General features: G+C 51.2%; 1 protein-coding gene across 1 annotated transcript in view; it reads left to right on the top strand.

Annotated features, from left to right (window-relative positions):
- LOC134957218 (cytochrome P450 4B1-like) overlaps window positions 1-16,003 on the top strand; it is a 122,120-nt gene extending 106,117 nt beyond the window's left edge. Inside the window, exons 11-12 of the mRNA XM_063938920.1 lie at window positions 10,678-10,760; window positions 15,735-16,003. Of these exons, the coding sequence (XP_063794990.1) occupies window positions 10,678-10,760; window positions 15,735-15,918 (267 nt within the window). The 3' untranslated portion in view covers window positions 15,919-16,003. The remainder of the gene's footprint in view (window positions 1-10,677; window positions 10,761-15,734) is intronic.
- Window positions 16,004-25,581: the final 9,578 nt, after the last annotated feature.

Below are 25,581 nucleotides of genomic sequence, written 5' to 3'. Positions count from 1 at the left end.
TCTGTGCAGGGAGCCTCTGCGTGTGTGTGATACATGTGTGACGCTCACCACATGTCAGGTCTGTGCAGGGAGTCTCTGCGTGTGTATGATACATGTGTGACGCTTACCACGTGCCAGGCCTGTGCAGGGAGCCTCTGCGTGTGTATGATACATGTGTGATGCTTACCACATGCCAGGTCTGTGCAGGGAGCCTCTGCGTGTGTGTGATACATGTGTGACGCTTACCACGTGCCAGGTCTGTGCAGGAAGCCTCTGCGTGTGTGATACATGTGTGACGCTTACCACGTGCGAGCTCTGTGCAGGGAGCCTCTGCGTGTGTAATACATGTGTGACGCTCACCACGTTCCAGGTCTGTGCAGGGAACCTCTGCGTGTGTGTGATACATGTGTGACGCTCACCACGTGCCAGGCCTGTGCAGGGAACCTCTGCGTGTGTGATACATGTGTGATGCTCACCACGTGCCAGGCCTGTGCAGGGAGGCTCTGCGTGTGTGATACATGTGTGACGCTCACCACGTGCCAGGTCTGTGCAGGGAGCCTCTGCGTGTGTGATACATGTGTGATGCTCACCACGTGCCAGGTCTGTGCATGGAGTCTCTGCGTGTATGATACATGTGTGACGCTCACCACGTGCCAGGTCTGTGCAGGGAGCCTCTGCGTGTGTGTGATACATGTGACGCTTACCACGTGCCAGGTCTGTGCAGGGAGCCTCTGCGTATGTATGATACATGTGTGACGCTTACCACGTGCCAGGTCTGTGCACGGAGCCTCTGCGTGTGTGATACATGTGTGACCCTCACCACGTGCCAGGTCTGTGCAGGGAGCCTCTGCGTGTGTGATACATGTGTGACACTCACCACGTGCCAGGTCTGTGTAGGGAGCCTCTGCGTGTGTGTGATACATGTGTGACGCTCACCACGTGCCAGGTCTGTGCAGGGAGCCTCTGCATGTGTGATACATGTGTGACGCTCACCACGTGCCAGGTCTGTGCAGGGAGCCTCTGCGTGTGTAATACATGTGTGACGCTCACTACGTGCCAGGTCTGTGCAGGGAACCTCTGCGTGTATGTGATACATGTGTGACGCTGACCACGTGCCAGGTCTGTGCAGGGAGCCTCTGCGTGTGTGTGATACATGTGTGATGCTCACCACGTGCCAGGCCTGTGCAGGGAGCCCCTGCGTGTGTGTGATACATGTGTGACGCTGACCACGTGCCAGGTCTGTGCAGGGAGCCTCTGCGTGTGTGTGTGATACATGTGTGACACTCACCACATGTCAGGTCTGTGCAGGGAGCCTCTGCGTGTGTGATACATGTGTGACGCTCACCACGTGCCAGGTCTGTGCAGGGAGCCTCTGCATGCATGTGTGATACATGTGTGACGCTCACCACGTGTCAGGCCTGTGCAGGGAGCCTCTTTGTGTGTGATACATGTGTGACACTCACTACGTGCCAGGTCTGTGCAGGGAGCCTCTACGTGTGTGTGATACATGTGTGACGCTGACCACGTGCCAGGTCTGTGCAGGGAGCCTCTGCGTGTGTGATACATGTGACGCTCACTACGTGCCAGGCCTGTGCAGGGAGCCTCTGTGTGTGTGATACATGTGACGCTCACTACGTGCCAGGTCTGTGCAGGGAGCCTCTGCGTGTGTGATACATGTGTGACACTCACCACGTGCCAGGCCTGTGCAGTGAGCCTCTGCGTGTGTGATACATGTGTGACGCTCACTACGTGCCAGGTCTGTGCAGGGAGCATCTGCGTGTGTGTCATACATGTGTGACGCTGACCACGTGCCAGGCCTGTGCAGGGGGCCTCTGTGTGTGTGATACATGTGACGCTCACTACGTGCCAGGTCTGTGCAGGGAGCCTCTGCGTGTGTGATACATGTGTGACACTCACTACGTGCCAGGTCTGTGCAGGGAGCCTCTGCGTGTGTGATACATGTGTGACACTCACCACGTGCCAGGTCTGTGCAGGGAGCCTCTGCGTGTGATACATGTGTGACGCTCACCACGTGCCAGGTCTGTGCAGGGAGCCTCTGCATGTGTGTGATATATGTGTGACGCTCACCACGTGCCAGGCCTGTGCAGGGAGCCTCTGCGTGTGTGTGATACATGTGTGATGCTCACCACGTGCCAGGTCTGTGCAGGGAGCCTCTGCGTGTGTGATACATGTGTGACGCTCACCACGTGCCAGGTCTGTGCAGGGAGTCTCTGCGTGTGTGTGATACATGTGTGACGCTCAGCACGTGCCAGGTCTGTGCAGGGAGCCTCTGCGTGTGTGATACATGTGTGACGCTCACCACGTGCCAGGTTTGTGCAGGGAGCCTCTGCGTGTGTGATACATGTGTGACGCTTACCACGTGTCAGGTCTGTGCAGGGAGCCTCTGCGTGTGTATGATACATGTGTGACGCTTACCACGTGCCAGGTCTGTGCAGGGAGCCACTGCGTGTGTGTGATACATGTGTGACACTCACCACATGTCAGGTCTGTGCAGGGAGTCTCTGCGTGTGTGATACATGTGTGACGCTCAACACGTGCCAGGTCTGTGCAGGGAACCTCTGCGTGTGTGATACATGTGTGACACTCAGCACGTGCCAGGCCTGTACAGGGAGCCTCTGCGTGTATGATACATGTGTGACGCTCACCACGTGCCAGGTCTGTGCAGGGAGTCTCTGTGTGTGTGATACATGTGTGATGCTCACCACGTGCCAGGTCTGTGCAGGGAGCCTCTGCGTGTGTGATACATTTGTGACACTCAGCACGTGCCAGGCCTGTACTGGGAGCCTCTGCGTGTATGATACATGTGTGACGCTCACCACGTGCCATGTCTGTGCAGGAAGCCTCTGCGTGTGTGATACATGTGTGATGCTCACCACGTGCCAGGTCTGTGCAGGGAGCCTCTGCGTGTGTGATACATGTGTGACGCTCACCACGTGCCAGGTCTGTGCAGGGAGCCTCTGCGTGTGTGATACATGTGTGATGCTCACCACGTGCCAGGTCTGTGCAGGGAGCCTCTGCGTGTGTGATACATGTGACACTCACCACGTGCCAGGTCTGTGCAGGGAGCCTCTGCGTGTGTGTGATACATATGTAACGCTCACTACTTGCCAGGTCTGTGCAGGGAGCCTCTGTGTGTGTGATACATGTGTGACGCTCACCACGTTCCAGGTCTGTGCAGGGAGCCTCTGCGTGTGTGATACATGTGTGACATTCACCACGTGCCAGGTCTGTGCAGGGAGCCTCTGCGTGTGTGTGATACATGTGTGACGCTTACCACGTGCCAGGTCTGTGCAGGAAGCCTCTGCGTGTGTTATACATGTGTGACGCTTACTACGTGCCAGGTCTGTGCAGGGAGCCTCTGCGTGTGTGATACATGTGTGACATTCACCACGTGCCAGGTCTGTGCAGGGAGCCTCTGTGTGTGTGTGATACATGTGTGACGCTTACTACGTGCCAGGTCTGTGCAGGGAGCCTCTGCGTGTGTGATACATGTGTGACATTCACCACGTGCCAGGTCTGTGCAGGGAGCCTCTGCGTGTGTGTGATACATGTGTGACGCTTACCACGTGCCAGGTCTGTGCAGGAAGCCTCTGCGTGTGTGATACATGTGTGATGCTCACCACGTGCCAGGTCTGTGCAGGGAGCCTCTGCGTGTGTGATACATGTGTGACGCTCAACATGTGCCAGGTCTGTGCAGGGAGCCTCTGCGTGTGTGATACATGTGTGATGCTCACCACGTGCCAGGTCTGTGCAGGGAGCCTCTGCGTGTGTGATACATGTGACACTCACCACTTGCCAGGTCTGTGCAGGGAGCCTCTGCATGTGTGATACATGTGTGACGCTCACCACGTTCCAGGTCTGTGCAGGGAACCTCTGTGTGTGTGTGATACATGTGTGACGCTTACTACGTGCCAGGTCTGTGCAGGGAGCCTCTGCGTGTGTGATACATGTGTGACATTCACCACGTGCCAGGTCTGTGCAGGGAGCCTCTGCGTGTGTTATACATGTGTGACGCTCACCACGTGCCAGGTCTGTGCTGGGAGCCTCTGCGTGTGTGATACATGTGTGACGCTCACCACGTGCCAGGTCTGTGCAGGGAGCCTCTGCGTGTGTGATAGATGTGTGACGCTCACCACGTGCCAGGTCTGTGCAGGGAGCCTCTGCGTGTGTGATACATGTGTGATGCTCACCACGTGCCAGGTCTGTGCAGGGAGCCTCTGCGTGTGTATGATACATGTGTGACGCTTACCACGTGCCAGGTCTGTGCAGGGAGCCTCTGCGTGTGTATGATACATGTGTGACGCTTACCACGTGCCAGGTCTGTGCAGGGAGCCACTGCGTGTGTGTGATACATGTGTGACACTCACCACATGTCAGGTCTGTGCAGGGAGTCTCTGCGTGTGTGATACATGTGTGACGCTCAACACGTGCCAGGTCTGTGCAGGGAACCTCTGCGTGTGTGATACATGTGTGACACTCAGCACGTGCCAGGCCTGTACAGGGAGCCTCTGCGTGTATGATACATGTGTGACGCTCACCACGTGCCATGTCTGTGCAGGAAGCCTCTGCGTGTGTGATACATGTGTGATGCTCACCACGTGCCAGGTCTGTGCAGGGAGCCTCTGCGTGTGTGATACATGTGTGACACTCAGCACGTGCCAGGCCTGTACTGGGAGCCTCTGCGTGTATGATACATGTGTGACGCTCACCACGTGCCATGTCTGTGCAGGGAGCATCTGCGTGTGTGATACATGTGTGATGCTCACCACGTGCCAGGTCTGTGCAGGGAGCCTCTGCGTGTGTGATACATGTGTGATGCTCACCACGTGCCAGGTCTGTGCAGGGAGCCTCTGCGTGTGTGATACATGTGTGACGCTCACCACGTGCCAGGTCTGTGCAGGGAGCCTCTGCGTGTGTGATACATGTGTGATGCTCACCACGTGCCAGGTCTGTGCAGGGAGCCTCTGCGTGTGTGATACATGTGACACTCACCACGTGCCAGGTCTGTGCAGGGAGCCTCTGCATGTGTGATACATGTGTGACGCTCACCACGTTCCAGGTCTGTGCAGGGAGCCTCTGCGTGTGTGATACATGTGTGACATTCACCACGTGCCAGGTCTGTGCAGGGAGTCTCTGTGTGTGTGTGATACATGTGTGATGCTCACCACGTGCCAGGTCTGTGCAGGGAGCCTCTGCGTGTGTGTGATACATGTGTGACGCTTACCACGTGCCAGGTCTGTGCAGGAAGCCTCTGCGTGTGTTATACATGTGTGACGCTCACCACGTGCCAGGTCTGTGCAGGGAGCCTCTGCATGTGTGATACATGTGTGACGCTCACCACGTGCCAGGTCTGTGCAGGGAGCCTCTGTGTGTGTGATACATGTGTGACGCTCACCACGTGCCATGTCTGTGCAGGAAGCCTCTGCGTGTGTGATACATGTGTGATGCTCACCACGTGCCAGGTCTGTGCAGGGAACCTCTGCATGTGTGATACATGTGTGACGCTCACCACGTGCCAGGTCTGTGCAGGGAGCCTCTGTGTGTGTGATACATGTGTGATGCTCACCACGTGCCAGTTCTGTGCAGGGAGCCTCTGCATGTGTGATACATGTGTGACGCTCACCACGTGCCAGGTCTGTGCAGGGAGCCTCTGTGTGTGTGATACATGTGTGACGCTCACCACGTGCCATGTCTGTGCAGGAAGCCTCTGCGTGTGTGATACATGTGTGATGCTCACCACGTGCCAGGTCTGTGCAGGGAACCTCTGCGTGTATGATACATGTGTGACGCTCACCACGTGCCATGTCTGTGCAGGAAGCCTCTGCGTGTGTGATACATGTGTGATGCTCACCACGTGCCAGGTCTGTGCAGGGAGCCTCTGCGTGTGTGATACATGTGTGATGCTCACCACGTGCCAGTTCTGTGCAGGGAGCCTCTGCATGTGTGATACATGTGTGACGCTCACCACGTGCCAGGTCTGTGCAGGGAACCTCTGCGTGTATGATACATGTGTGACGCTCACCACGTGCCATGTCTGTGCAGGGAGCCTCTGCGTGTGTGATACATGTGTGATGCTCACCACGTGCCAGGTCTGTGCAGGGAGCCTCTGCGTGTGTGATACATGTGTGATGCTCACCACGTGCCAGGTCTGTACAGGGAGCCTCTGCGTGTGTGATACATGTGTGATGCTCACCACGTGCCAGGTCTGTGCAGGGAACCTCTGCGTGTATGATACATGTGTGACGCTCACCACGTGCCATGTCTGTGCAGGAAGCCTCTGCGTGTGTGATACATGTGTGATGCTCACCACGTGCCAGGTCTGTGCAGGGAGCCTCTGCGTGTGTGATACATGTGTGATGCTCACCACGTGCCAGGTCTGTGCAGGGAACCTCTGCGTGTATGATACATGTGTGACGCTCACCACGTGCCATGTCTGTGCAGGAAGCCTCTGCGTGTGTGATACATGTGTGATGCTCACCACGTGCCAGGTCTGTGCAGGGAACCTCTGCGTGTATGATACATGTGTGACGCTCACCACGTGCCATGTCTGTGCAGGAAGCCTCTGCGTGTGTGATACATGTGTGATGCTCACCACGTGCCAGGTCTGTGCAGGGAGCCTCTGCGTGTGTGATACATGTGTGACGCTCAACATGTGCCAGGTCTGTGCAGGGAGCCTCTGCGTGTGTGATACATGTGTGATGCTCACCACGTGCCAGGTCTGTGCAGGGAGCCTCTGCGTGTGTGATACATGTGACACTCACCACGTGCCAGGTCTGTGCAGGGAGCCTCTGCGTGTGTGTGATACATATGTAACGCTCACTACTTGCCAGGTCTGTGCAGGGAGCCTCTGCATGTGTGATACATGTGTGACGCTCACCACGTTCCAGGTCTGTGCAGGGAACCTCTGTGTGTGTGTGATACATGTGTGACGCTTACTACGTGCCAGGTCTGTGCAGGGAGCCTCTGCGTGTGTGATACATGTGTGACATTCACCACGTGCCAGGTCTGTGCAGGGAGCCTCTGCGTGTGTGTGATACATGTGTGACGCTTACCACGTGCCAGGTCTGTGCAGGAAGCCTCTGCGTGTGTTATACATGTGTGACGCTCACCACGTGCCAGGTCTGTGCTGGGAGCCTCTGCGTGTGTGATACATGTGTGACGCTCACCACGTGCCAGGTCTGTGCAGGGAGCCTCTGCGTGTGTGATAGATGTGTGACGCTCACCACGTGCCAGGTCTGTGCAGGGAGCCTCTGCGTGTGTGATACATGTGTGATGCTCACCACGTGCCAGGTCTGTGCAGGGAGCCTCTGCGTGTGTGATACATGTGTGACGCTCAACATGTGCCAGGTCTGTGCAGGGAGCCTCTCCGTGTGTGATACATGTGTGAAACTCACCACGTGCCATGTCTGTGCAGGGAGCCTCTGCGTGTGTGATACATGTGTGACGCTCACCACGTGCCAGGTCTGTGCAGGGAGCCTCTGCATGTGTGTGATACATGTGTGACGCTCACCACGTGCCAGGTCTGTGCAGGGAGCCTCTGCGTGTGTGATACATGTGTGATGCTCACCACGTGCCAGGTCTGTGCAGGGAGCCTCTGCGTGTGTGATACATGTGTGACGCTCAACATGTGCCAGGTCTGTGCAGGGAGCCTCTCCGTGTGTGATACATGTGTGAAACTCACCACGTGCCATGTCTGTGCAGGGAGCCTCTGCGTGTGTGATACATGTGTGACGCTCACCACGTGCCAGGTCTGTGCAGGGAGCCTCTGCATGTGTGTGATACATGTGTGACGCTCACCACATGCCAGGTCTGTGCAGGGAGCCTCTGTGTGTGTATGATACATGTGTGACGCTCACCACGTGCCAGGCCTGTGCACGGAGCCTCTGCGTGTGTGTGATACATGTGTGATGCTCACCACGTGCCAGGCCTGTGCAGGGAGCCTCTGCGTGTATGATACATGTGTGACGCTCACCATGTGCCAGGCCTGTGCAGGGAGCCTCTGCGTGTATGTGATACATGTGTGACGCTCACCACGTGCCAGGTCTGTGCAGGGAGCCTCTGTGTGTGTGATACATGTATGACGCTCACTACATGCCAGGTCTGTGCAGGGAGCCTCTGCGTGTGTGATACATGTGTGACGCTCACCACGTGCCAGGTCTGTGCAGGGAGCCTCTGCGTGTATGATACATGTGTGACGCTCACCACGTGCCAGGTCTGTGCAGGGAGCCTCTGCGTGTGTGATACATGTGTGACGCTCACCACGTGCCAGGCCTGTGCAGGAAGCCTCTGCATGTGTGTGATACATGTGTGACGCTCACCACGTGCCAGGTCTGTGCAGGGAGCCTCTGCGTGTGTGATACATGTGTGACGCTCACCACGTGCCAGGTCTGTGCAGGGAGCCTCTGCATGTGTGTGATACATGTGTGACGCTCACCACGTGCCAGGTCTGTGCAGGGAGCCTCTGCATGTGTGTGATACATGTGTGACGCTCACCACGTGCCAGGTCTGTGCAGGGAGCCTCTGCGTGTGTGATACATGTGTGACGCTCACCACGTGCCAGGCCTGTGCAGGAAGCCTCTGCATGTGTGTGATACATGTGTGACGCTCACCACGTGCCAGGTCTGTGCAGGGAGCCTCTGCGTGTGTGATACATGTGTGACGCTCACCACGTGCCAGGTCTGTGCAGGGAGCCTCTGCATGTGTGTGATACATGTGTGACGCTCACCACGTGCCAGGTCTGTGCAGGGAGCCTCTGCGTGTGTGTGATACATGTGTGACGCTCACCACGTGCCAGGTCTGTGCAGGGAGCCTCTGCGTGTATGATACATGTGTGACGCTCACCACGTGCCAGGTCTGTGCAGGGAGCCTCTGCGTGTGTGATACATGTGTGACGCTCACCACGTGCCAGGCCTGTGCAGGAAGCCTCTGCATGTGTGTGATACATGTGTGACGCTCACCACGTGCCAGGTCTGTGCAGGGAGCCTCTGCGTGTGTGATACATGTGTGACGCTCACCACGTGCCAGGTCTGTGCAGGGAGCCTCTGCATGTGTGTGATACATGTGTGACGCTCACCACGTGCCAGGTCTGTGCAGGGAGCCTCTGCATGTGTGTGATACATGTGTGACGCTCACCACGTGCCAGGTCTGTGCAGGGAGCCTCTGCGTGTGTGATACATGTGTGACGCTCACCACGTGCCAGGCCTGTGCAGGAAGCCTCTGCATGTGTGTGATACATGTGTGACGCTCACCACGTGCCAGGTCTGTGCAGGGAGCCTCTGCGTGTGTGATACATGTGTGACGCTCACCACGTGCCAGGTCTGTGCAGGGAGCCTCTGCATGTGTGTGATACATGTGTGACGCTCACCACGTGCCAGGTCTGTGCAGGGAGCCTCTGCGTGTGTGTGATACATGTGTGACGCTCACCACGTGCCAGGTCTGTGCAGGGAGCCTCTGCGTGTATGATACATGTGTGACGCTCACCACGTGCCAGGTCTGTGCAGGGAGCCTCTGCGTGTGTGATACATGTGTGACGCTCACCACGTGCCAGGTCTGTGTAGGGAGTCTCTGCGTGTGTGTGATACATGTATGACGCTCACCACGTGCCAGGTCTGTGTAGGGAGTCTCTGCGTGTGTGTGATACATGTGTGACGCTCACCACGTGCCAGGCCTGTGCAGGGAGCCTCTGCGTGTGTGATACATGTGTGACGCTCACCACGTGCCAGGTCTGTGCAGGGAGCCTCTGCGTGTGTGATACATGTGTGACGCTCACCACGTGCCAGGTCTGTGCAGGGAGCCTCTGCGTGTGTGATACATGTGTGACGCTCACCATGTGCCAGGTCTGTACAGGTGTCATACATGCAGGATGCGGCAGTGCCGGGTGACGCATGCACACAAACCATGAACACAAACTTGGGCTCCAGTTGCAGATTCCATAACAGAAAGTGCCCCCTCGTCCCCTATCACTTCCCTTACATGCCACCTGCCAACCAGCTTTACCATCTCATACCCCTCTGCCAACCAGGTTTCCTCACATGCCGCCCTGTCCACCAGCTGTGCCCTTACATGCCCCCTTCCTGCAAGCTTTCCTCACATGCCCCATTGCTCTTCCCTGATATGTCGCCCGCTGCCCACTGTAATTTCTCTCACATGCCACCGTCTGCCCATTATATTTTCTCCCAAACGCCCCTATCCAGCTTCTGTCACACATGCCTCTCTGTCTGACATTTCCCGTAACACCAGTGTGCCCCACTTCCCCAATTCTCTACGGCTGCTGCACAGGGAGCGCAGGGACCCCTGGCAGTGTATCATGTGACTGCAGCAGCCATGACACTGAGCAGGCGGATGTGACGCCCCAGCTGCTCCGTGCTCTTCAGTCAGTGCTGCTGCCTCAGCCGCCATAACCCTCCGGGCTCCATTTATGTAAAGTGCAGACAAACATATGACATCGCTCCTAGTCTTACCACACACTTCTCACTTGTGTTACGTCTCTGGCGCACTGTTGTATAATTGTACATTTACCTTGTGTAGCCATGGAAAGCTGCGTATACAATTACCTGTACGGTGGGAATGCGTTAGAAGCACCACATATGGCCGCAGCGCTGTAACCAGGAGAACGGGGGGTCGGGGATTATTTGCAGATTTACATTTGGTACAATCATGTGATTTATATGTTTTCAGGTGTTCGACCCTCTGAGATTTTCGCCTGATAATCCAATCAAGAAACACGCGTACAGCTTCATTCCCTTCTCAGCCGGATCAAGGTATATAACGCTTCTGCACCACTAATCCCAGCATGTGCTCTGGTAGGCCAATAGGGGGAGCTATACAACGCCACCGCAGATTCAACCGCAGGATTTAAAGGGGCCACAATATTATACCCTAATGATTTGTGTTTAATATTGCTTCTGTAACCTAGCGGCAGAAACGGCCACATACGTGTCATAGTCCACTTACCCCAGAGTCCATTACCTGCCGGAGAGCCACATACATGTCATAGTCCACTTACCCCAGAGTCCATTACCTGCCGGAGAGCCACATACATGTCATAGTCCACTTACCCCAGAGTCCATTACCTGCCGGAGAGCCACATACGTGTCATAGTCCACTTACCCCAGAGTCCATTACCTGCCAGAGAGCCACATACGTGTCATAGTCCACTTACCCCAGAGTCCATTCCCTGCCGGAGAGCCACATACGTGTCATAGTCCACTTACCCCAGAGTCCATTACCTGCCGGAGAGCCACATACATGTCATAGTCCACTTACCCCAGAGTCCATTACCTGCCGGAGAGCCACATACATGTCATAGTCCACTTACCCCAGAGTCCATTACCTGCCGGAGAGCCACATACATGTCATAGTCCACTTACCCCAGAGTCCATTCCCTGCCGGAGAGCCACATACGTGTCATAGTCCACTTACCCCAGAGTCCATTACCTGCCGGAGAGCCACATACATGTCATAGTCTACTTACCCCAGAGTCCATTACCTGCCGGAGAGCCACATACGTGTCATAGTCCACTTACCCCAGAGTCCATTACCTGCCGGAGAGCCACATACGTGTCATAGTCCACTTACCCTAGAGTCCATTACCTGCCGGAGAGCCACATACATGTCATAGTCCACTTACCCCAGAGTCCATTACCTGCCGGAGAGCCACATACGTGTCATAGTCCACTTACCCCAGAGTCCATTACCTGCCAGAGAGCCGCAGACGTGCCGATGTCGCACCCGGTGGAGCCATTGTTTGCGGCGTCTAAGTCAAAAGGGAAACACGTCTTTTTAAAGTAACCATAATATGATAAAAAGGAAAATGGCGCTTAGCGTATCGCCCAACACTGAAGGAGGGCAGAGTCTGGACTTATATGGTGCATTCTCATGCCATACAATCCCACGCCCCCTATTGCGCACATTAGCGTTCTCCTGCTGGTGGCTTGCACAGAACTCTGGGAGCGAGCAGCTGGTCAGCCCCAGCCAATCCCGGCATAGTGTGCATGATTCTCCCAGGAGGGCGTACGGGGCGGTGCCAGACGGTGGTAAGGGGCTAAGTGATGGCGCAGACTTCCTATACACAGTGAGTGGGGTGAGGTGGGGATGGGGTCAGGACGGGAGCGGCGAATAGAGAGGGGATGTGGCTGGACAGACCGTGTGGGTGGCGAATCCAGGGGCAGACTGAGGTGAGCCCGCAAAAACTAGTGAAGCCTTCCACCGCAGAATGGCTCCTGTGTGTGCGCCAGTTTCCCGAACATCGGAACACTGTGGAAAGGATCGAACAATCGATACAACATGAATAAGACCCTTTATGTGCATACTAGCATTTCATCCAATCACATTGTGAGACTGAGATGTAATAGACACTTTCTATAGGGAAGCAATTCTATCTATTATATAACTGGATTAGTACAATGTTATTTTGGTAACTATTATTATATTTTGTTTATCCCCCCCAAAAAATTCCTTTCTTATTTTACCAAAATGCCATCGTGTGGGGTGGGGGGGTGGGGTGGGGGGGGGGGGCGGACGCCAGAAACATGTATGACAGGGGGTGCACAATGTATAGTTACGCCCAGAGCCGGCCTTAGGCATAGGCAAACTAAGCAAATGCCTAGGGCACCAGCAGCTTCTGCTGATTAAAATGATGGTGGTCATTCCGAGTTGTTCGCTCGTTATTTTTTTCTCGCAACAGAGCGATAAGTCGCTAATGCGCATGCGCAATGTCCGCAGTGCGACTGCGCCAAGTAAATTTGCTATGCAGTTAGGTATTTTACTCACGGCATTACAAGGTTTTTTCTTCGTTCTGGTGATCGTAATGTGATTGACAGGAAGTGGGTGTTTTTGGGAGGAAGCTGGCCGTTTTATGGGCGTGTGGGAAAAAACGCTACCGTTTCCGGTAAAAACGTGGGAGTGGCTGGAGAAACGGGGGAGTGTCTGGGCGAACGCTGGGTGTGTTTGTGACGTCAAACCAGGAACGACAAGCACTGAACTGATCGCAGATGCCGAGTAAGTCTGGAGCTACTCAGAAACTGCTAAGAAGTGTCTATTTGCAATTTAGATAATCTTTCGTTCGCCATTTTACTATGCTAAGATTCACTCCCAGTAGGCGGTGGCTTAGCGTGTGCAATGCTGCTAAAAGCAGCTTGCGAGCGAACAACTCGGAATGAGGGCCGATATGCGGCATGCCTATATTCTGTGTGTGACTGCGGCTTTATCTGCATACGAAATGCTACGTTGCAGTGTATTCCTGGAAATCACTGTAATGTAGCATCTCGTATGCAGATACAGCCGCAGTCACACACAGAATACAGGCATGCTGCTTGTGTATCCTAGCCATATAGTAATGCAAATAAGATGTATTTTCATAAAGAAAAGGCGCACAACGTTAGCAGAGCTGCCAGCTGACTCATGCCAGGTATCTCCTGCAGAACTAGCGGCGGTGCTAGGGGGCACCATATTGGTTAGGGCCGGCTCTGGTTACGCCACTGCCCCTCTACCAGGCTTAGTACATATGCCCCTTGATCTGTATTTGGCATTTGTGTTTGTACATAGATTTTATACTGAATATATGAATTTGTTACTGTCACACCCGGTTCTCTCTCGTGTATATAACACTTCATGACATTATTCTACTGAGTACATATCGGGTAATGTAACGGTATCATGTGTCGCTAACACGGCCATATCAAACCTTGCGCCTGATTCAGAGTCCGTTGGATCTGCGGCGCATGTCGTAATAGTACTGATGTTCGGTACCTCGGGGGGCAATGGGACCACCCTTATTGTACGTGGCACATTGCACAAACCTTCAAACACGTGAAAATGCCCTAAGAAGTGCGCCTCGCTGTGGATATCGCAACATGTGCCCCAATATAAGTGTAGAATGAGACCCAATCTCCGGCACCTCCATAAGGGGCCTATTTATTAACATTATTTTTACACTGTTTTCACCCCCTTTTCACATTATTTTAGTATCACCTGAATGTATTAGAGGGTATTTGGGCAGATTTCATGAAAAACTCCTCCAAACCCTTTGTCATATTTTTAGTAATCCACATCGCATTCCTCATACTTATAATGGGAAATACGATGTGACTGAATTTACTAAAACATTCTTTTTTAAATACCGCAGTAGGGCCCTCATTCCGAGTCGTTCGCTCGGTATTTTTCATTGCATCGCAGTGAAATTCCGCTTAGTACGCATGCGCAATATTCGCACTGCGACTGCGCCAAGTAATTTTACAATGGAGATAGTATTTTTACTCACGGCTTTTTCATCGCTCCGGCGATCGTAGTGTGATTGACAGGAAATGGGTGTTACTGGGCGGAAACAGGCCGTTTTATGGGCGTGCGGGAAAAAACGCTACCGTTTCCGGAAAAAACGCAGGAGTGGCCGGGGAAACGGGGGAGTGTCTGGGCGAACGCTGGGTGTGTTTGTGACGTCAAACCAGGAACGACAAGCACTGAACTGATCGCAGATGCCGAGTAAGTGTGGAGCTACTCTGAAACTGCTAAGTAGTTTGTAATCGCAATATTGCGAATACATCGTTCGCAATTTTAAGATGCTAAGATACACTCCCAGTAGGCGGCGGCTTAGCGTGAGCAACTCTGCTAAAATCGCCTTGCGAGCGATCAACTCGGAATGAGGGCCTGTGCCCTGTGATAATAACAGCTCAGGCTGGCGAGATCACAGGGCAGCGCTGCGATGTGCACCCTTTGCCCGGCTTTCTCTATGTGTGTCCGATGGTCACACAAACTGATCACAGTGTAAAAAATAACAAAAAAGTATAAAAACCCCAAAACATACTTACCAGTCCCAGGAGCCGGTGTGCGCTGCTCCGGTGAGCGCTGCCGGGCGCCGGGTCCCCAATGTGCTGCGCTGTGACTCCGCTGCAGTAAAGTGACGCTGAAACCGGCAGCTCACTTTACATACCGCGGGTCACAGCACAGAAGAAGGTTCCGTCGCCCGGCAGCCTCCTGGAGCAGCGGACACCGGCTCCTGGGACTGGTAAGTTTTTCCGGTGCGGGAGAGGGGGGAACCCGGTGGCAGTGGGTGAGACTGGCGGTGGCGCATGCGCAGCAGGACATCGGGTATTTTTATGGAAAATACCCGGATGATGCTGTGATGAGGCCCCGCAGGGATAGGGCTTGTCTGCTAGCTCTGTCCCTCCATGCGATAACCGATCCATCCATGTGATGTACTCAATGATCGCAGTGCGAGTCTGGTCGGGATTATCACCTGCGGATGATGGTAAATAGACCTCTGTGCACCAAGGAACACCCCAAAATAATAGTCCTCAACAAACCTTTATCTCATTTCAGTAACCTCACTTATATTTCTTAAGTATAAGCGCGGTCTGGAAATGGGGTATTTATGCACTGACGCACTCATTGGTGGAAGCCATTTGTGTTATTCCCCCCTGACCCCGATACCACCCTACTGCCCGGGAGTTCTGGGAATGCTCCACTTTCCGGGCTCTCATCCTCACAGCAGCATTGGGAAGATACGCAGGCGTATCTGTGACTGCGGCCTCTGATGTCACTAGTAACCAGCACCATTACTGGGGGATATCGTTACCCAATCTGCTCCTAATGAAAGCTAGGCTACACCCTCATCAACACAGACTGAGCTCACAAAATGGCCGCCGGCGCTGCGTGTAGCTGCCCGGTGCTGCGTGATGGGGGATATAATGTACATAATTACACGGAATAACATATAACCTCTGTATCCTATTTCCCAGAAACTGCATTGGACAGAACTTTGCCATGCACGAGATGAAAGTCGCCGTCGCTCTGACGTTACAGAGATTTGAGCTGACTCCAGATCTGGACAAGGACAAAGAGCCACTGAAAGCCGTTCTGATAGTGCTGCGCTCTCTGAACGGCATTCACGTGAATCTGAGGAAACTGCAGAGTAAATCGTGAACGCAGGAGGCTGTTCTGTGCTGTTATTGTATGTTCTGCTTCTATGTCAGAGAGATCAGTAAATGTGAATGTGATGTACTAACAATGCCTGATGTCCTTATTTACTGTAACCAGAAACATCGGGCCTGACGGACGGAACCAATATGTATTTCCAGCGGGGAATGTGTACGCAACGACTGTGCGAATATATGCAAACGTCACAGCCACCTGGACTTGTACTGAGGCGCCACCGGCAGCTTTGTGAGTCCCAGCAGCTGCATACAAACACGCAGCATCTGTAGAGGAATAGACCATTATCGCCTGTGGTCTCGCAACACGGCCGGAATAAGTAAGACGCTGGACACATTGCAGCTGCAGGAGATCGCAGTCTCTGCCTCAAACGCATGCTGAAGATGGCTGCGACACACCTGCGTATTTCCCCACAGTCCCTGACTGTCAATCACTTTGCAAATAAATTGTCTCTTTCAACACCGTCCCCAAATCCATTGCAGCACATGAGCAGTGTGACTTAAGATGCCTGCGCAGACCGCCGATGATCGCTACATTGCAAAATCTCGGGGTAGCGTCAATCTCTGAAATAGGCTCATAGGTCAGTCCTGCATAGTGTTCTAAACAAGACACAAAGAGAAAAGTTGTCCCCATCTCACTAACTAGTACCAGCAATAAGATACGAGCACTACATGATTCCCCCAGCTCACTAACAATTACCAGCAATAAGATATGAGCACTACATGATTCCCCCAGCTCACTAACAATTACCAGCAATAAGATATGAGCACTACATGATTCCCCCAGCTCACTAACAATTACCAGCAATAAGATATGAGCACTACATGATTCCCCCAGCTCACTAACAATTACCAGCAATAAGATATGAGCACTACACGATTCCCCCAGCTCACTAACAAGTACCAGCAATAAGATATGAGCACTACATGATTCCCCCAGCTCACTAACAAGTACCAGCAATAAGATATGAGCACTACATGATTCCCCCAGCTCACTAACAATTACCAGCAATAAGATATGAGCACTACATGATTCCCCCAGCTCACTAACAAGTACCAGCAATAAGATACGAGCACTACATGATTCCCCCAGCTCACTAACAATTACCAGCAATAAGATATGAGCACTACATGATTCCCCCAGCTCACTAACAAGTACCAGCAATAAGATATGAGCACTACATGATTCCCCCAGCTCACTAACAAGTACCAGCAATAAGATACGAGCACTACATGATTCCCCCAGAGCACTAACATGTACCAGCAATAAGATATGAGCACTACACGATTCCCCCAGCTCACTAAGAAGTACCAGCAATAAGATATGAGCACTACATGATTCCCCCAGCTCACTAACAAGTACCAGCAATAAGATATGAGCACTACATGATTCCCCCAGCTCACTAACAAGTACCAGCAATAAGATACGAGCACTACATGATTCCCCCAGAGCACTAACATGTACCAGCAATAAGATATGAGCACTACACGATTCCCCCAGCTCACTAAGAAGTACCAGCAATAAGATATGAGCACTACATGATTCCCCCAGCTCACTAACATGTACCAGCAATAAGATATGAGCACTACATGATTCCCCCAGCTCACTAACATGTACCAGCAATAAGATATGAGCACTACACGATTCCCCCAGCTCACTAAGAAGTAGTGATGTGCACCGGAAATTTTTCGGGTTTTGTGTTATGGTTTTGGGTTCGGTTCCGCGGCCGTGTTTTGGGTTCGAACGCGTTTTGGCAAAACCTCACCGAATTTTTTTTGTCGGATTCGGTTGTGTTTTGGATTTGGGTGTTTTTTTCAAAAAACCCTAAAAAACAACTTAAATCATAGAATTTGGGGGTCATTTTGATCCCATAGTATTATTAACCTCAATAACCATAATTTACACTCATTTCCAGTCTATTCTGAACACCTCACACCTCACAATATTATTTTTAGTCCTAAAATTTGCACCGAGGTCGCTGGATGGCTAAGCTAAGCGACACAAGCGGCCGACACAAACACCTGGCCTATCTAGGAGTGGCACTGCAGTGTCACGCAGGATGGCCCTTCCAAAAAATACTCCCCAAACAGCACATGACGCAAAGAAAAAAAGAGGCGCAATGAGGTAGCTGTGTGAGTAAGCTAAGCGACCCTAGTGGCCGACACAAACACCTGGCCCATCTCACGCAGGATGGCCCTTCCAAAAAATACTCCCCAAACAGCACATGACGCAAAGAAAAAAAGAGGCGCAATGAGGTAGCTGTGTGAGTAAGCTAAGCGACCCTAGAGGCCGACACAAACACCTGGCCCATCTAGGAGTGGCACTGCAGTGTCACGCAGGATGGCCCTTCCAAAAAATACTCCCCAAACAGCACATGAAGCAAAGAAAAAAAGAGGCGCAATGAGGTAGCTGTGTGAGTAAGCTAAGCGACCCTAGTGGCCGACACAAACACCTGGCCCATCTAGGAGTGGCACTGCAGTGTCACGCAGGATGGCCCTTCCAAAAAATACTCCAAAAACAGCACATGACGCAAAGAAAAAAAGAGGCGCAATGAGGTAGCTGTGTGAGTAAGCTAAGCGACCCTAGTGGCCGACACAAACACCTGGCCCATCTAGGAGTGGCACTGCAGTGTCACGCAGGATGGCCCTTCCAAAAAATACTCCAAAAACCGCACATGACACAAAGAAAAAAAGAGGCGCAATAAGGGTAGCTGTGTGAGTAAGCTAAGCGACCCTAGTGGCCGACACAAACACCTGGCCCATCTCACGCAGGATGGCCCTTTCAAAAAATACTCCCCAAACAGCACATGACGCAAAGAAAAAAAGAGGCGCAATGAGGTAGCTGTGTGAGTAAGCTAAGCGACCCTAGTGGCCGACACAAACACCTGGCCCATCTAGGAGTGGCACTGCAGTGTCACGCAGGATGGCCCTTCCAAAAAATACTCCCCAAACAGCACATGACGCAAAGAAAAAAAAAGGCGCAATGAGGTAGCTGTGTGAGTAAGCTAAGCGACCCTAGTGGCCGACACAAACACCTGGCCCATCTAGGAGTGGCACTGCAGTGTCACGCAGGATGGCCCTTCCAAAAAATACTCCCCAAACAGCACATGACGCAAAGAAAAAAAGAGGCGCAATGAGGTAGCTGTGTGAGTAAGCTAAGCGACCCTAGTGGCCGACACAAACACCTGGCCCATCTAGGAGTGGCACTGCAGTGTCACGCAGGATGGCCCTTCCAAAAAATACTCCCCAAACAGCACATGACGCAAAGAAAAAAAGAGGCGCAATGAGGTAGCTGTGTGAGTAAGCTAAGCGACCCTAGTGGCCGACACAAACACATGGCCCATCTCACGCAGGATGGCCCTTCCAAAAAATACTCCAAAAACAGCACATGACGCAAAGAAAAATGAAAGAAAAAAGAGGTGCAAGATGGAATTGTCCTTGGGCCCTCCCACCCACCCTTATGTTGTAAAAACAGGACATGCACACTTTAACGAACCCATCATTTCAGCGACAGGGTCTGCCACACGACTGTGACTGAAATGACTGGTTGGTTTGGGCCCCCACCAAAAAAGAAGCAATCAATCTCTCCTTGCACAAACTGGCTCTACGGAGGCAAGATGTCCACCTCATCATCATCCTCCGATTCATCTCCCCTTTCACTGTGTACATCCCCCTCCTCACAGATTATTAATTCGTCCCCACTGGAATCCACCATCTCAGATCCCCGTGTACTTTCTGGAGGCAATTGCTGCTGGTGAATGTCTCCATGGAGGAATTGATTATAATTCATTTTAATGAACATCATCTTCTCCACATTTTCTGGAAGTAACCTCGTACGCCGATTGCTGACAAGGTGAGCGGCGGCACTAAACACTCTTTTGGAGTACACACTGGAGGGAGGGCAACTTAGGTAGAATAAAGCCAGTTTCTGCAAGGGCCTCCAAATTGCCTCTTTTTCCTGCCAGTATACGTACGGACTGTCTGACGTGCCTACTTGGATGCGGTCACTCATATAATCCTCCACCATTCTTTCAATGGTGAGAGAATCATATGCAGTGACAGTAGACGACATGTCAATAATCGTTGGCAGGTCCTTCAGTCCGGACCAGATGTCAGCATCAGCAGTCGCTCCAGACTGCCCTGCATCACCGCCAGCGGGTGGGCTCAGAATTCGTAGCCTTTTCCTCGCACCCCCAGTTGCGGGAGAATGTGAAGGAGGAGATGTTGACGGGTCGCTTTCCGCTTGACTTGACAATTTTCTCACCAGCAGTTCTTTGAACCTCTGCAGACTTGTGTCTGCCGGAAAGAGAGATCCAACGTAGGTTTTAAATCTAGGATCGAGCACGGGGGCCAAAATGTAGTGCTCTGATTTCAACAGATTGACCACACGTGAATCCTGGTTAAGCGAATGAAGGGCTCCATCCACAAGTCCCACATGCCTAGCGGAATCGCTCTGTTTTAGCTCCTCCTTCAATGCCTCCAGCTTCTTCTGCAAAAGCCTGATGAGGGGAATGACCTGACTCAGGCTGGCAGTGTCTGAACTGACTTCACGTGTGGCAAGTTCAAAGGGTTGCAGAACCTTGCACAACGTTGAAATCATTCTCCACTGCGCTTGAGACAGGTGCATTCCACCTCCTTTGCCTATATCGTGGGCAGATGTATAGGCTTGAATGGCCTTTTGCTGCTCCTCCATCCTCTGAAGCATATAGAGGGTTGAATTCCACCTCGTTACCACCTCTTGCTTCAGATGATGGCAGGGCAGGTTCAGGTGTTTTTGGTGGTGCTCCAGTCTTCTGTACGCGGTGCCTGTACGCCGAAAGTGGCCCGCAATTCTTCTGGCCACCGACAGCATCTCTTGCACGCCCCTGTCGTTTTTTAAATAATTCTGCACCACCAAATTCAAGGTATGTGCAAAACATGGGACGTGCTGGAATTTCCCCAGATGTAATGCACGCACAATATTGCTGGCGTTGTCCGATGCCACAAATCCCCAGGAGAGTCCAATTAGGGTAAGCCATTCTGCGATGATCTTACTCAGTTGCCGTAAGAGGTTTTCAGTTGTGTGCGTATTCTGGAAAGCGGTGATACAAAGCGTAGCCTGCCTAGGAACGAGTTGGCGTTTGCGAGATCCTGCTACTGGTGCCGCCGCTGCTGTTCTTGCAGCGGGAGGCAATACATCTACCCAGTGGGCTGTCACAGTCATGTAGTCCTGAGTCTGCCCTGCTCCACTTGTCCACATGTCCGTGGTTAAGTGGACATTGGGTACAACTGCATTTTTTAGGACACTGGTGAGTCTTTTTCTGACGTCCGTGTACATTCTCGGTATCGCCTGCCTAGAGAAGTGGAACCTAGATGGTATTTGGTAATGGGGGCACACTACCTCAAGCAATTGTCTAGGTCCCTGTGAACTAACGGCGGATACTGGACGCACGTCTAACACCAACATAGTTATCAAGCCTCAGTTATCCGCTTTGCAACAGGATGACTGCTGTGATATTTCATCTTCCTCGCAAAGGACTGTTGGACAGTCAATTGCTTACTGGAAGTAGTACAAGTGGTCTTCCGACTTCCCCTCTGGGATGCCGATCGACTCCCAGCAGCAACAACAGCAGCACCAGCAGCAGTAGGCGTTACACTCAAGGATGCATCGGAGGAATCCCAGGCAGGAGAGGACTCGTCAGACTTGCCAGTGACATGGCCTGCAGGACTATTGGCTTTCCTGGGTAAGGAGGAAATTGACACTGAGGGAGTTGGTGGTGTGGTTTGCGCGAGCTTGGTTACAAGAGGAAGGGATTTACTGGTCAGTGGACTGCTTCCGCTGTCGCCCAAAGTTTTTGAACTTGTCACTGACTTATTATGAATGCGTTGCAGGTGACGTAAAGGGAGGATGTTCCGAGGTGGTTAACGTCCTTACCCCTGCTTATTACAGCTTGACAAAGGCAACACACGGCTTGACACCAGTTGTCCGCATTTCTGTTGAAATACTTCCACACTGAAGAGCTGATTTTTTTGGTATTTTCACCAGGCATGTCAATGGCCATATTCCTCCCACGGACAACAGGTGTCTCCCCGGGTGCCTGACTTAAACAAACCACCTCACCATCAGAATCCTCCTTGTCAATTTCCTCCCCAGCGCCAGCAACACCCATATCCTCATCCTGGTGTACTTCAACACTGACATCTTCAATTTCACTATCAGGAACTGGACTGCGGGTGCTCCTTTCAACACTTGCAGGGGGCGTGCAAATGGTGGAAGGCGCAAGCTCTTCCCGTCCAGTGTTGGGAAGGTCAGGCATCGCAACCGACACAATTGGACTCTCCTTTGGGATTTGGGATTTCGAAGAACGCACAGTTCTTTGCTGTGCTTTTGCCAGCTTAAGTCTTTTCTTTTTTCTAGCGAGAGGATGAGTGCTTCCATCCTCATGTGAAGCTGAACCACTAGCCATGAACATAGGCCAGGGCCTCAGCCGTTCCTTGCCACTCCGTGTCGTAAATGGCATATTGGCAAGTTTACGCTTCTCCTCAGACGCTTTTAATTTTGATTTTTGGGTAATTTTTTTACTGATCTTTTGTGTTTTGGATTTTACATGCTCTGTACTATGACATTGGGCATCGGCCTTGGCAGACGCCGTTGATGGCATTTCATCGTCTCGGCCATGACTAGTGGCAGCATCTTCAGCACGAGGTGGAAGTGGATCTTGATCTTTCCCTATTTTTTTAACCTCCACATTTTTGTTCTCCATATTTTAATGCGCACAACTAAAAGCCACCACAGGTATACAATGTAGATGGATGGATAGTATAGTATTATATATTACTTATGGACGACGAGTGCACTGATGACACAGAGGTAGGTACAGCCGTGGCCTACCGTACTGCTTATATATATATAATATACTGTATATAATGGACCTGGTGGACACTGTCAGCAGATTGCTAAACTAGTATGAGGAAGAAAAAAAAACCACCACAGGTATACAATGTAGATGGATGGATAGTATAGTATTATATATTACTTATGGACGACGAGTGCACTGACGACACAGAGGTAGGTACAGCCGTGGCCTACCGTACTGCAGTGCTTATATATATATAATATACTGTATAACGGACCTGGTGGACACTGTCAGCAGACTGCTAAACTAGTATGAAGAAAAAAAAAACCACCACAGGTATACAATGTAGATGGATGGATAGTATAGTATTATATTACTTATGGACGACGAGTGCACTGACGACACAGAGGTAGGTACAGCCGTGGCCTACCGTACTGCTTATATATATAATATACTGTATATAACGGACCTGGTGGACACTGTCAGCAGACTGCTTAACTAGTATGAAGAAAAAAAAAAACCACAGGTATACAATGTAGATGGATGGATAGTATAGTATTATATTACTTATGGACGACGAGTGCACTGACGACACAGAGGTAGGTACAGCCGTGGCCTACCGTACTGCTTATATATATATAATATACTGTATATAACGGACCTGGTGGACACTGTCAGCAGACTGCTAAACTAGTATGAAGAAAAAAAAACCCACCACAGTTATACAATGTAGATGGATGGATAGTATAGTATTATATATTACTTATGGACGACGAGTGCACTGACGACACAGAGGTAGGTACAGCCGTGGCCTACCATACTGCAGTACTTATATATATAATATACTGTATAACGGACCTGGTGGACACTGTCAGCAGACTGCTAAACTAGTATGAAGAAAAAAAAAACCACCACAGGTATACAATGTAGATGGATGGATAGTATAGTATTATATTACTTATGGACGACGAGTGCACTGACGACACAGAGGTAGGTACAGCCGTGGTCTACCGTACTGCTTATATATATAATATACTGTATATAACGGACCTGGTGGACACTGTCAGCAGACTGCTTAACTAGTATGAAGAAAAAAAAAAAACCACCACAGGTATACAATGTAGATGGATGGATAGCATAGTATTATATTACTTATGGACGACGAGTGCACTGACGACACAGAGGTAGGTACAGCCGTGGCCTACCGTACTGCAGTGCTTATATATATATATAATATACTGTATAACGGACCTGGTGGACAATGTCAGCAGACTGCTAAACTAGTATGAAGAAAAAAAAAAAAACACCACAGGTATACAATGTAGATGGATGGATAGTATAGTATTATATTACTTATGGATGACGAGTGCACTGACGACACAGAGGTAAGTACAGCCGTGGCCTACCGTACTGCTTATATATATAATATACTGTATATAACGGACCTGGTGGACACTGTCAGCAGACTGCTAAACTAGTATGAAGAAGAAAAAAAAAACCACAGGAGTGTTTTTCAGGCAGACAAACGTATACTGGACTGGTGGTCACTGTCAGCAAAACTGTGCACTGTACTCCTGCTATAACTGCTCCCCAGTCCCCACAATTAGGCAGTGTGAGCAGTGCACTCAGCACAGATATATCATGCAGCAGTGCAGCACACTGAGCACAGATATGGTGGAGCGTTTTTTTCAGGCAGAGAAACAAAGGATTAAACTCACTGCACTGTACTCCGAGTCCCTAACAGCTGCTCCCCGTCCCCAATCCTTCCCACAATTATAACTAAGTCACTGAGTCAGTTTACTATTTTCTTTTCTAATTGATAAAGCTAAATATTTATCTTACTTAAAACCCTTTAAGAGGTCAAAGAACACAGTACGCTATTGGCGTACGGAATACCGTAAGGGTACGCACGTTGCGTAACAATCGCTTAGCCGTAGTCGAGACGCTCAAGCGTCACGTTCGCTCGCGGCCAAGAGATCACAGGCAGGCACGCTATTGGCTGCCGACTAACGTAATGATACGCTATTAGCGTAGCGGACGCTCGGGACCACGAGGAGATCACAAGCGGCGCTGACGCTCACAGTGTAAAACCTTTATAACTATACCATAAAACAATGTATTATGCAGTAAACCTTGGTGTAGTGACAGGGTGTAAATGTAACACAGTGTAACCTTATTAACTTAAAAGCTGTACGAGCGTCTCCGACGCTCTGAGAATACTTAGAAATATAAGAAATACACAGATACCGATCTTAGGTTCTAACACCTTATATGAACGTTCTATTTGCAAGAGAATAATACAATACAAGTCATACACTACCAATATAACATAGACTAACTAACCAGATAACTACACATGAAATACAATACAATACAATTACGTTTGAGGGAAAATGAGAGAGAAAGAGGAGAGGAGAGAGAGAGATATGGCTCACAATAACAATAAAGACAATATGATTGCGGAGAAAACTTACGCACAAAGGAAACAATCGCATGCGCCTCTGGATATCCAGCTCCCGATTATCAGTGGTGAGAACCGTTGAAGAGAATAGAGAGCTGGATCAGATCGGCTTGTCCTTTTATACACTACACACAATACAGTACAATGGTCCCTACAATCTCATTGTTCATTGGACACAGGAATTCGTCTTCGCATTATAACAAAAGGTCATAGGTTGATTCATACAGGTGGGCTGTGACTATTTCCAACTGCTCAGGTGGGTGGGAAACTAGGTTTCCCGCCGCATGGATAATAAAGTGCAAATAATAGTAAAAGTCCATAAACTTCTTATGTCCATAACTATTCGCACGAGCGATTA

The sequence above is a fragment of the Pseudophryne corroboree genome, chromosome 9, assembly GCF_028390025.1.
Source record: "Pseudophryne corroboree isolate aPseCor3 chromosome 9, aPseCor3.hap2, whole genome shotgun sequence".
NCBI lineage: Eukaryota > Metazoa > Chordata > Amphibia > Anura > Myobatrachidae > Pseudophryne > Pseudophryne corroboree.
This window is presented reverse-complemented; position numbering and strand designations above follow the sequence as displayed.